This window comes from Tachypleus tridentatus, chromosome 10 (genome assembly GCF_004210375.1).
Source record: "Tachypleus tridentatus isolate NWPU-2018 chromosome 10, ASM421037v1, whole genome shotgun sequence".
NCBI lineage: Eukaryota > Metazoa > Arthropoda > Merostomata > Xiphosura > Limulidae > Tachypleus > Tachypleus tridentatus.
Genome location: NC_134834.1, coordinates 80,324,280 through 80,335,805, shown reverse-complemented (window position 1 = coordinate 80,335,805; position 11,526 = coordinate 80,324,280). Strand labels below are relative to the sequence as shown.

General features: G+C 34.2%; 1 protein-coding gene across 2 annotated transcripts; it reads right to left on the bottom strand.

Moving 5' to 3' along the window:
* Positions 1–629: 629 nt before the first annotated feature.
* Positions 630–4,344, bottom strand: LOC143229679 (uncharacterized). 2 transcript variants are annotated; one of them, XM_076462366.1, is made up of 3 exons: positions 4,032–4,344; positions 2,611–2,680; positions 630–1,309 (listed from the first exon to the last, which is right to left on the bottom strand). In XM_076462366.1, the coding sequence occupies exons 1-3, from the start codon at positions 4,323–4,325 to the stop codon at positions 1,272–1,274; spliced, it is 402 nt and encodes a 133-aa protein (XP_076318481.1). In that variant the 5' UTR covers positions 4,326–4,344; the 3' UTR covers positions 630–1,271. The 2 variants fall into 2 exon arrangements, with proteins under 2 accessions (XP_076318481.1, XP_076318480.1); XM_076462365.1 differs by having other exon boundaries at positions 642–1,309; positions 2,611–2,719; positions 4,032–4,340.
* Between the last annotated feature and the right edge of the window lie 7,182 nt (positions 4,345–11,526).

Genomic DNA, 11,526 nt, shown 5'->3' with positions numbered 1-11,526 from the left:
GAAAAACAAAAGAAAATTATCCAGAAACAGTGGAGCACCTAAGGGTCACAAAATGTATTTTGTAGCCTCCATAAACTGGGAAGGTTTAAGGAGAAAGTAAACCCTTCGTACTAGTTTTTTTTTTTTTTTTTTTGCAATAGTGGGGAAAGAAAACATGATTATTGGTTTTTCAACTTCTTTCATGATGGTAGTTGTGCTAATAATTTTAATGCATAATGTAACACGAATGATGGAGATGGGTGGGTAGAATATGACCAGTGAGATAGGATAAACAAGAAACGTTGCAAACCTAATCTGACTAACCTAACTTTCATTAAAGGCCTAACACACTGCCCAAATATTTAGTCTTTTATAATTTCCTTAACGACCTCTCTAGTCTTTAACACTTTGTAAATACTGTCTCTTAAACGGCAATGGTTTTCTAGTCTTTTAACATTTTGCAAATCTTCCCCTTAAACAGTAACCATCTTTTACCAATTAACTTTCTACAAAACCTCTCTTTAAAGCAATTCAATGTTTAATTCCTATATCTGTACAACAGTGAGATTTTACGCCTTTAACTGTTTGTATAGTGATACCTTTCTGACCTTTAACTGTTTGTACAGTGATACCTTTCTGACCTTTAACTGTTTGTACAATGATACGTTTCTCGTTTTTAAATTTTTATGTTTGACAAGATTTTGTCTTTATCTTTTCGTATACTGAGTGGTTTGTAGTTTTGAATTACTTACAAAACTTGTTTTGAAAAAAAATCAATTTATTTCCCAGAAGTTTTTTAAGCAGACATAAGTGTTGGGTCAGTTTATATTTAAGCAGATATAAGTGGTAGGTCAGTTTATATTTAAGCAGACATAAGTGGTGGGTCAGTTTATATTTAAGCAGACATAAGTGATGGGTCAGTTTATATTTAAGCAGACATAAGTGGTGGGTCAGTTTTTTGTTTTATTTTAATGGAAGGACACATCTCAAGTGACGTGAACATTTACAATGGTATTATATACACGGATTTTTTATCACAGTTTGATCTCTCAACATTCATATGTTTACATACAAGCTATTAGAACAGCTTTCGTCAATCTTCAATGTCAAGATAGCAAATGTTATACGTAATAGAAATACGAAACACAATTCTCTTCTCAGTCATATCAGCATGGTAAGACGTCAGTAATGATTGACAGAGAATACCCAAACAGCAACGTTCTGTCTGAGACGTCGCACAACGTGTTGTAGAAAGCTGTTCGTCACCTTGAAACTTTCCTTGAGTTGAAATTTCATACCATCAGAGTACATATTTTTAACTTGCAGACGTCTGTGGAAACAAAAATACCAAATTAGGCAACTGTACACGTATTATTATTGGTGAATAGCAATATATTACATGATTGATAACTTTCACATAATAAATGTATAGAAACTTGCAAAATAAATAGTTTCTCTCTACCTCTCGATAGTTTGGTGTTTGTTATATAGTCCTAAACGTGTTATTTTTTTTTTTACGAAATTGATTACTTACTTCTCTTCTCTGATATAATATAGGACTAGAACGTGAAAACAGTAGCTCGATTTTAAATGAATCTGATAGAATAAAGCAACTTTGTAGCGTACGCGCTCGCTGCTATAGTTTCACCACTCTTTGTGTAGATAAAATTGACCAATAACTATTCGTTACTGCATCAACGAAGCACGTGATTTGATCAAATAAACACACACGAACATTCATCATTCGAAGGAATGAAGATTAATGGACTAGCTGTAAACAATGGTTGGCGATCAGTGTACATAGATTCACATTCTTTAACTTAAACGTCGTATCAGTAAATCAATATCTAACTCAACGCTGTTGTAGTGAAACTGCGTCAAATAAACTTTGGCGCCATAACAATAGAACATCAGTAACTTCACTTGTTTTATCCAAACAAAATTGATGAACTGGGGTCTTTTCACGAGTAAACGTCAAAAACAGGCCTGTCGAAGGCGTTCTGCAAGCTTCATTGTTGTTCAACAGGCCTGTCGAGGGCGTTCTATAAGTTTCAGTAGTGCTCAGAAACACAGCGGAAAATAAAATAATGTCAGTTATTTACCAGTTCGCGAAAATAGTAGTAATGACAACATTCCACATCTGGCGGCTCGCCAAATAAATAAACGTTTACTTTTAAGTTCAGTCCTGGTTTTATTACTACGAATCATATAAGCAAATGTTTGTAAGGATATTTCGAACTTTTGTTTGTTTTGTTTTTTTTAATTTCGCGCAAAGCTACTCGAGAGCTATCTGCGCTAGCCGTCCCTAATTTAGTAGCGTAAGACAAGAGGGAAGGCAACTAGTCATCACCACCCACCGCCAACTCCTGGGCTACTCTTTTTACCAAAGAATAGTGGGATTGACCGTCACATTATAGTGCCCTCACGGACAAAAGAGCAATCATGTTTGGTGTGACGTGGATTCGAACCTACGACTCTCAGATTACGAGTCGAACGCTTTAACACGCTTGCCCATGCCGGGCCATTTCGAACTTTAAATCGTGTCATATAACACAGTTAAATAGTTGTGTAAGTTTTCTAAAATAGTTTTAACACTTTTATAATTGTAAAATATACGTTCATGAAACTTACCAGGGCGAACGTTTTTACGTTCGTTAAAGCTGTTTTTCTTTAATTTCCTCTTCAGTAATATTTCGTACAACTGATGGGCAGAAATCACAATATTCCAGTTTTTTAAATGCTGTAGAAAATATTAAGACTAAAAGACAGAACATAGATTTTACTTTTATTGAATTTACTGTGATTAAAACTTCGATAATGATAGCAATATTATAACATTTTCGGAATTAAAAATAGGATAAAGGAATTATCAATTTAGACTGGTTAATCAATAACGTTACTCTATTAAGAACTCAAGATAAACAAATAACAATTATAATATGACACGTATAAGGTTGTAAACCAAAATAATTTGTTTGGTGTTTTAAACTTTAGTGGCACTTTACACGACACTATATCTAAATAGCTAGATCAAAGACCACTTAAGTTTATCATGTCATCTCTCATTTAGATCTGCTAACCAAATAGAGAACATCCACGAAGTTAGCCGTATACACTACCTAAGATGTGGCAACTTATATATGGTGAAACTTTATTTTCTACAGTTGGAAATGTGGAGCACACCTCACCTTCCGATACGCTGCTCTACACTATAAAATCTGAGGAGTTAACTATAGTGTAGCACACGAAATGAATAACATTAATAAATCTGAAGTTACATAGTTTTATATCTGATTTTTTTATTTTATTATGAAACCATCAGCCAACAGAAACTGAATCCGCATTTTATAACGTGCAAATGACACTTTCCCGTATGCTTTAACTTTTCATTTTAAACCCTTTTTTATCTGTTTTTCTGTCTAGTTAAATATTTCTGTCTATATTACATACAGGAGAGGCACTAGCCTTTTCTCTTCGAGGGACTAGATTGTACTGTACAAGACATTGAGGAGTTGAACTCTAAACTGTTTGGAAACAAATGCTGTAGAATTTAGGACTTTCAATAAAAATGGGCTTTTCACTGGGTATGGTGGCTACAGAAGACGCTAATGGACCTTTTAACATAGCTTCAGTCTTAGCAAACCTTTCCTGCCGCTTCTACTATTGATAAGTGAATCCTTACTTTAATACTCTCCGTATCCAACACATTTCTGTTAACTTGCATTCGAAACAAATAAATATATTTATAGGTACGTTAATAATGCTACATTGATGTTCATCAAATATTCTGATCATACCTAACGAATTGAAACTTATTTATCTTGTGTAAACGTGGTTAATATTATCAATTAAGAATACATAAGTACAGAGTAAACTAATTAGGTGTTTATATTGTATTAGTATGTTTATGGTGTATCTACACCCGTAGTTTCGCCATTAGTACAACTTGATATCTTACTGCCTTCATTTTTTTAGGGTAACTACTACCATCAAATTTCTAGTCACATAATAATTAGTTTTATTCTAAATAGACTACAAAGTAAGTTACTTACTTTATGGCTGACACCTCGCAGTTTGGTCAAGAGTGAACGAATAAGTTGGTCGCGTTCATCCATATGTTGAGATGAAGTGAAATGAACCAACAAAACCACCACTGCTAGAGTTAACAAGTACATGACACCTTGGTATTTGTATTTGTTTCTAAGGACCAACCTATTCTTACTACCTCTTAGTTGATGATTACTCACAACATTACACCGTCCTGTCGAGGAAACAAGGGTTTTAAAGAAGTCCATCACAGGATGATGTAACTTCTGGCTAACGTTGCTGCACGCGTTCGTTACCATGTTGGTAATTACTGAGGTGAATTTACCCGATAAACTAGTTTTTACCTACTTCGTTCTGGCCATGCATTCACAGTGTGTGCATGATGTAAGACTCGACACGAAATTCTGTTGTACTATAAACGTACGAGAAGTAGAGTTAGAAGGAATTCTCTTTGGAAGAAATATCTCGTTCCCATTAACTATATAGACTGTATATTCTTGTTCACATGATAAAATACCACTAACTAAAGTGTATGTCCGAAACAAAGTAGAGACCAACCATAGTTGACAAGTTAAGGTTTAGAATACACACATTTAACACATTTAATCATCGGAGTGCTTTTATATTGAAATCAATTACATATGAAAAACAAACATGCTGTGCTTGTGTATATATAATACCTATATTAATTAAATTATTTTTCGAATTTGGTGAGTGCACTGAAGTTATTTTAAAAAGTACGCTGTAAATTTAAAACTGACAAAAATTTTGTTGCTCACTTATTGAATGGTTTGTTATGATCAGTCAAAACGTCAAAATGAATCAAAATGTTTGTGAAATGGTTTCCTTATGGATATCATTATCAAACCTTATGTTTGCTTGATGGTTCTTTAGGGTTTAACAATCGTCAAAGGTTTTTTGGACAAGAAAATTATTAAAGTGAATCAAACATAACTTAAAGATTACAGCATGTATGTTTTTGTAAAACGTGTTATTGACAATGCACCTACGATTTTGTTCGTCTTATGCGGATTTGCGAGGGAAAAAATCTTAGTACAAAAGTTGTTTATAGATGAAACATGGATCAAATAATAAGACTAAAAGGTATTTATAAATGAAACATGAATCAACTAATAAGACTGGACTTCGATAAGGATCAGACGCGGTCAAATTACCCTGTTTAGCTGTGGATCGGAAGATCCAAGGTTCATGTTACAATAGGTACGCTCCACACCTACAGTTTTGATAGTGTGATAACAACTACAACCAATCCCGCTTTTTACTTAAGAGTAGCCGTGCATGTAGTAGGTGTCAATTGAGTGGCTGACCTTCTTGAGGTCAGTAGTTTAAAATTGAAGATGGCTATGCCTGAACCTAAGGTATTTCTGTCATCGCCGTTTAACCTATATACACCGCATAAAGTGTATTTTTACCAAAGAACTAGTTAACAGCTCTGGTGACCTGAACTGATAATCAGGTTTATGGAATTGTTGATTTAGCTGCCAGCGGCAAGCACCATTGTTTTTGTTCAGAGCTATTGTATTTTGTTGTTTCACTCTTGTGTACAGCACTGCCCTCTATAGGTACTTGTTACGGTGCGAGCCATTTATCTTACCTGCATTTTGCCTTTAATTTCATTCTTAACTTTTACACTTTGCCATTGTTTACATCGGAGTGCTATATGCGTTTGGTTTTCGTTTAATTGTATTTATATAATCACTCTAAGTTTGTTAAAGGAACAATACTGAAACTTTACTTGATCTTTATACCTCCTAAGATAGTTTCTCACGGCGGAAATATTTGGGCAGTTGTCACTGCAAGAACTTACTTGGATTGAGAACCTCTCACTAATGCTAACTGAGGAAAGGAAATAATATACTACTTATCACCAGTAGTACACTTTCATTCACTTAGACTTGAGATGGAAAGAAAGGTCTAGAACAAAATCTGTGCTGTTTAATCACTAAACTAATATATATAAGGCAAAATGGATCGACTTAGAATGAGGGATTATTCGTCGTGGGTGTAGATATATAATACGTGCTTAAACTTAGTGAGTGGCGAGAATAAATAATTTATGTAACCCATTCTGAGGAGATTGAGGAGATTACCTTAATTTTATTTTGTAAAGTGGTTTAGACATTATTTAAATTTTGCATTAAATGTTTCCAAAACAACTGTGTATAGAATCTCACGTTAATGGTAGGCTTTGTTTCAGTGACATTAAAAAAAAAAAAAACTTTCTTAGAAATTCTGTTGAATGTAGGACGATCTACAGCGAAGAATCACTCCACGTCTAAAACACTGGCGGCAGTTTAAACCGGGTTAGTCATTATTTTAAACTTAGATGTCTTTTACTGTGATAGCGGTTAAGTCTTATTACAGAGAGTCGAATCCCTGAGGATGCAACAGATAACTCACTGTGGCTTGATTTTAAAATAAAGAAACAAATATGTTTTTCTACATTTTATTATCTTTCTACAAACTCCAATTATATTTCTATTCTTACAGATTTGTTCACACTCATACGTCACTCTGTTTACATTTGAGATTCAGATTTGTTCAGGATGATGGTATTAAGTTCTTCATAGAGAACGTAAATCTTAACGACACACTTTAGGGTATTAAAAGCCAACCAAAAGTTGCAGAACTCTTGTAAATAGTTATATTTATTTTGAAGTTCTATAACTGATATTAACTGATAAATTCTTTATTTTTATAGTGTTTATAATCCTCACGTTTCAGTTCCTTACAGTCTCTAACTTGTTATAATGTAGACAGTACCAGTAATTGAATTAGATATTTCACTTGTTTATAGCTTTTCATATTGTATCGCAGCCTAAAAGTCTCGTCGACAACAGAGCATAATACAAAGTGTACATTCCTCTAACCGGAACACACATTAAACTATGGAAGAAAGATATGATTTAAAGATTACACGTTCCATTGAAACGTATGTCACATTCACTACCAACTAATGGACGCTGAATTAATCATCTGTTTTATTACATGCCTTTCTTATTTTCGTTTTAAAGCTTCTACACAGAAGCCTTATATCCTGTTTGCTAAGCGTTCAAAGCTCGTCATTTTGATTGGATCAGGTAAATCTGACATACCATTCACATGTAATCGGCTTAACGAAGTACTAAAATTAATCTTTACAAATATAAGTCATTTATACGATAAATGGATGTTACGACTTTCCGAAAATTAGCATACACCTATTAAGGCTTATAAGTGACTCTATCATTGCAAAATTGAGCAGTATTCTCAAGACGGGTGGTATGGGTATTAGCACTTTAATTAAAATAAAATACAGAACAACGTTTTGACCTTATTAGGTCATCTTCAGGTTAACAAAGTGAGAGTCAGCAAATGATTGTTGCCGGGGGCATTGTCCTAGTGATTGACGAGAGTATAAACAGGTACGGATTGTAGGGGGCGTTTCAGTTGGATGTTAGGTTATTAATCAGCATAGGTATAAAGGTGTTCCTCTATATTGGTTTAATTTTGGTTTCAGTTGTTGTATAATTAGAGCTCCTTCGAATTTGCGTTTGTTAAAATTTGTTTCCCTACTCAGTATCTTGGTGTTTTCCATGGTTACGTTATATTTATCTGATTTGAAGTGTTCAAAAACGTGTGAAGGTGTTGTTTTTGTGTTCTCTAGATCTGGTTTTCATTTTCTGATTGTTTCTTCAATATAGAGGTTATATGTAGATGTTATATATTTAAAGACAACCTCGATAAATATATAGCGTGATCATTTTCTAAATACGTAACATACACATCCCTAGCAACCAATTAGCAAACCTCATAGAATTCACTACCACCAAAACTAACTTTATGCTCAATGACCAAACCTACCTTCAAATACATATCCTAAGCATCGGCTATCCCGTGTCACCAGTTCTAGCCAACATTTTTATGACACATATTGAATCTCAAGCGATCAATTGAGCCTTACACCTACCACTATACTAGCACAGATACGTTGATGATACAATTACTGGATTCACATTTTAAGAACACACTACGTTAACTATATACAACCCAACATTAAATTCATCTGTGAATAGGAAAAACTAAATAACCTTTCTCAACCTCAAGATCACAAGAACCGATACAAAATTCAAAACAGAAATCTACAGAAAAAGCACCTATACTGGGCTATACATTCCCTGAAACAAAATAAAAACTAAACATATTAATAAACCATATAAACACAGCCACAAAACTATGTTCACTCGATAGAATTAACGATGAAACCAACAAAATAAAATAACACTTCATCAACATCAACAAATTTTTCCCCCCAAAACAGTTGAAAAAGTTATACGCACACACCTAGACCAACAACCCAATCTACAACAAACAAACGATAAAAACCCCAAGATACAACAAACTACAAAACCTTACACTGCTGCATACCATATATTCCAGACGTAAGCGAAAAACAACCAACATTTGGAATAAACTTATAACAAAACAAAAGATTTTAGTAAACACCAAATTTATTCAAAAACCAGGTACAAAACTAAAGTCCATACTCTGTAAAAATTACACTGACAAACACAATACCAATATTATTTATAAAATACAATGCAACATCTGCTACAACTTCTGTATTGGAGAAACAAACAGAAAAATGGAAACCAGATACAATGAACACAAAAAATAACAACACTTTCACACGTTTTGGAATACTGCAAATCAAATAAACACAACATAACCATTGAAAACACCGAGATACTAAGTAAGGAAACAAATGTAAACAAACGCAAAATCAAAGAAGCCCTACTTATACAACTAAAACCAAAATTAAACCAATATAAACGAACATCTTTATACCTATACTAATTAATAACCAAAGACAGCAACGCCTCCTACAATCCTGTACCTGCTTACACTCTCGTCACTGAGACAATGTTGACCAGCAACAATCATGTGAAGACTCTCACATGACTGAAGATGACCTAATAAGGTCAAAACGTTGTTCTGTACTTTATTTTAATTAAAGTGCTAATACCCATACCAGCCGTCTTTAGAATACATTTTAATTGAAGTGGGTTTCTCGTCATCACAAAAATTGAGCAGTGTTTGGTTGTAGCTGGATGGCTTTCTAAACCTATATTTATGTAATACATTTCAAGTAAATCACTGTGAGATGTTCTTTATTCATGTAATACATTTCAAGTAAAACACTCTGAGATGTTTTTTTAGTTTTTAATATTATTATCTATATTTTTTACTAGCGAACACTTGAATCTGAAAGTTGTTAATGATTTTCTAACAATGCTTTCGACAAGTGTCTTATACAATGTAGTCTGGAGCGCAACAATATCATAAGCTCGTTTTACGTATTATTGACAAGACTCAATTATTAAATTACTTTAATGCAGCGGTTCTTAACCTTTTTCAGTGTTTGCACCCCTTTCAAATCAGTAATCATTTCTCGCACCCCCTGGAGAAATATAAAGCATACTCTTATGTAAAAATATAGATTTGCTTTAATTATTCATGGGCATCCTCGCACCCCTTGGGAATCATCTTCGCACCCCCTAGGGGTGCGGGCACCCCTGGTTAAGAACCCCTGCTTTAATGGATGACAACAACGGGTAAGTAAAGTTGAAAACACGTGAAAACTCATGGAATATAACTTTACTAACAAGTAACAACAATACAAACGCACTTGGGCCAAAAGACAAGGTCTAACGCCCTAGGTATAGACATTCATAATTTAGGCGCTGTCACACCAAACACGCTCTCTCTTTCAGCCGTGGGGGCTTTATAATGAAACGGTAAGCTCAAATGTTCGTTGGTAAAAGAGTAGCCCAAGAGTTGGCGGTGAATGGTGATGACTAGCTGCTTTCCCTTTAATCTTACACTGCTAAATTAGGAACAGCTAGCTCCGATAGCTCTTGAGTAGCTTTGCTCGAAATTCGAAAATAAACAAACAAACCATGATTTAGGACTGCTCTTCAGAGCGAAGACAACAACTTAGCAGATCCGATTACTAGCGCTGAAAGTGCGGATCGTATTCAGCGGCATATATCACAGCCCAGCTTTTGGACTTTTGGATCAGCAGCCCGGCACACACAAAACTGACTAGCAGGCAACGCCCATCTGTAACTTTAAAAGTCCTTCTTCGACGATTCGTGTTATTAGAGTTTCATGCACTGTCAGTAACAGATATTTTGATTTCCAGAGAAGTAGTGTTTATGTGTTACAATATTTATTGTGTATACGTCATTATGTTTCCATAATCACCAGAAAGTAAATTCTTTGTTTGACTGATACTGCACATGTATGAGAAAAATAGTTGATGCTAACTTTCATTAGTGATGTTGGAGCACAAGAAGTAGTAACAGCTTGTAGTAATTGAGCTGAAAAGCAGTCCCAGCGTGTTTTTATTGTTGTTAAAAGTTACATAATGATTTATCCCTGTCTACTGTGGCTACTGAATCAGCGTTTTAGTTATACGTCTTAATAATTATCATTGAGCATCAATGTTTTATTCTGTGTTGTTGATTTTGTCTTTTTGTGGGTATGTTTACACGCTAGAGGAGTGTGTTTAACACATGATATCCTCTCTCTAGTTATGGAGTCTTGTCACAACATATTGTTTACTACAGACTATTCTCTCTCCAGTTATGGAGTCTTGTCACAACATATTGTTTACTGCAGACTGTCCTCTCTCTAGTTATGGAGTCTTGTCACAACATAATGTATAGTACAGGCTATCCTCTCTCTAGTTATGGAGTTTTGTCACAACATATTGTTTACTACAGACTATCCTCTCTCCAGTTATGGAGTTTTGTCACAACATATATTGTTTACTACAGACTACAGGCTATCCTCTCTCTAGTTATGGAGTTTTGTAGTTTGGAGTTTTGTCAACAACTATAGATATTTGTTATGGAGTTTTGTCACAACATATACTACAGACTATCCTCTCTCTCAGATAGTGATTTATTTTAAAGTCTCATCAAATTAGTTTGATCATTTAACATCCAGCATACAATGGAAAACATTGGAACATTATACGAATAACTTTGTCCGCCTGCTTTCCGTGTTGATATCTATTCGTTCCAAACGTTATTCTCTAGTAATCCCATGCAGTCTGGCACCTTTAATGAACAAAGGTGTGAACATGTGAAATGTTAATCAGCGTTTGTTTTCTCCAATCATCCTAATGACCCTGACATATTCAATAAACAAAGGTGTGAAGAAGTTATTCAACCTTTGTTTGATGTTTAAAAGCACACAATGAAAGAACAAACAATGTTTGAAGTATCTATTTCAAACTTCTCAAGAACAATGAAAGAACAAACAATGTTTGAAGTATCTATTTCAGACTTCTCAAGAACAATGAAAGAACAAACAATGTTTGAAGTATCTATTCAGACTTCTCAAGAACAATGAAAGAACAAACAATGTTTGAAGTATCTATTTCAGACTTCTCAAGAACAATGAAAGAACAAACAATGTTTGAAGTATCTA

Bases quoted from the DNA above. Each gene is read 5' to 3' on its own strand.
- LOC143229679 (XM_076462365.1), bottom strand. From the start codon at position 4,325: ATGGTAACGAACGCGTGCAGCAACGTTAGCCAGAAGTTACATCATCCT. The intron at 2,720-4,031 runs GTAAGTAACTTA...TATTTTCTACAG, and splicing joins TGCGAGGTGTCAGCCATAAA to CATTTAAAAAACTGGAATAT. The intron at 1,310-2,610 runs GTAAGTTTCATG...TTGTTTCCACAG, and splicing joins ACGTAAAAACGTTCGCCCTG to ACGTCTGCAAGTTAAAAATA.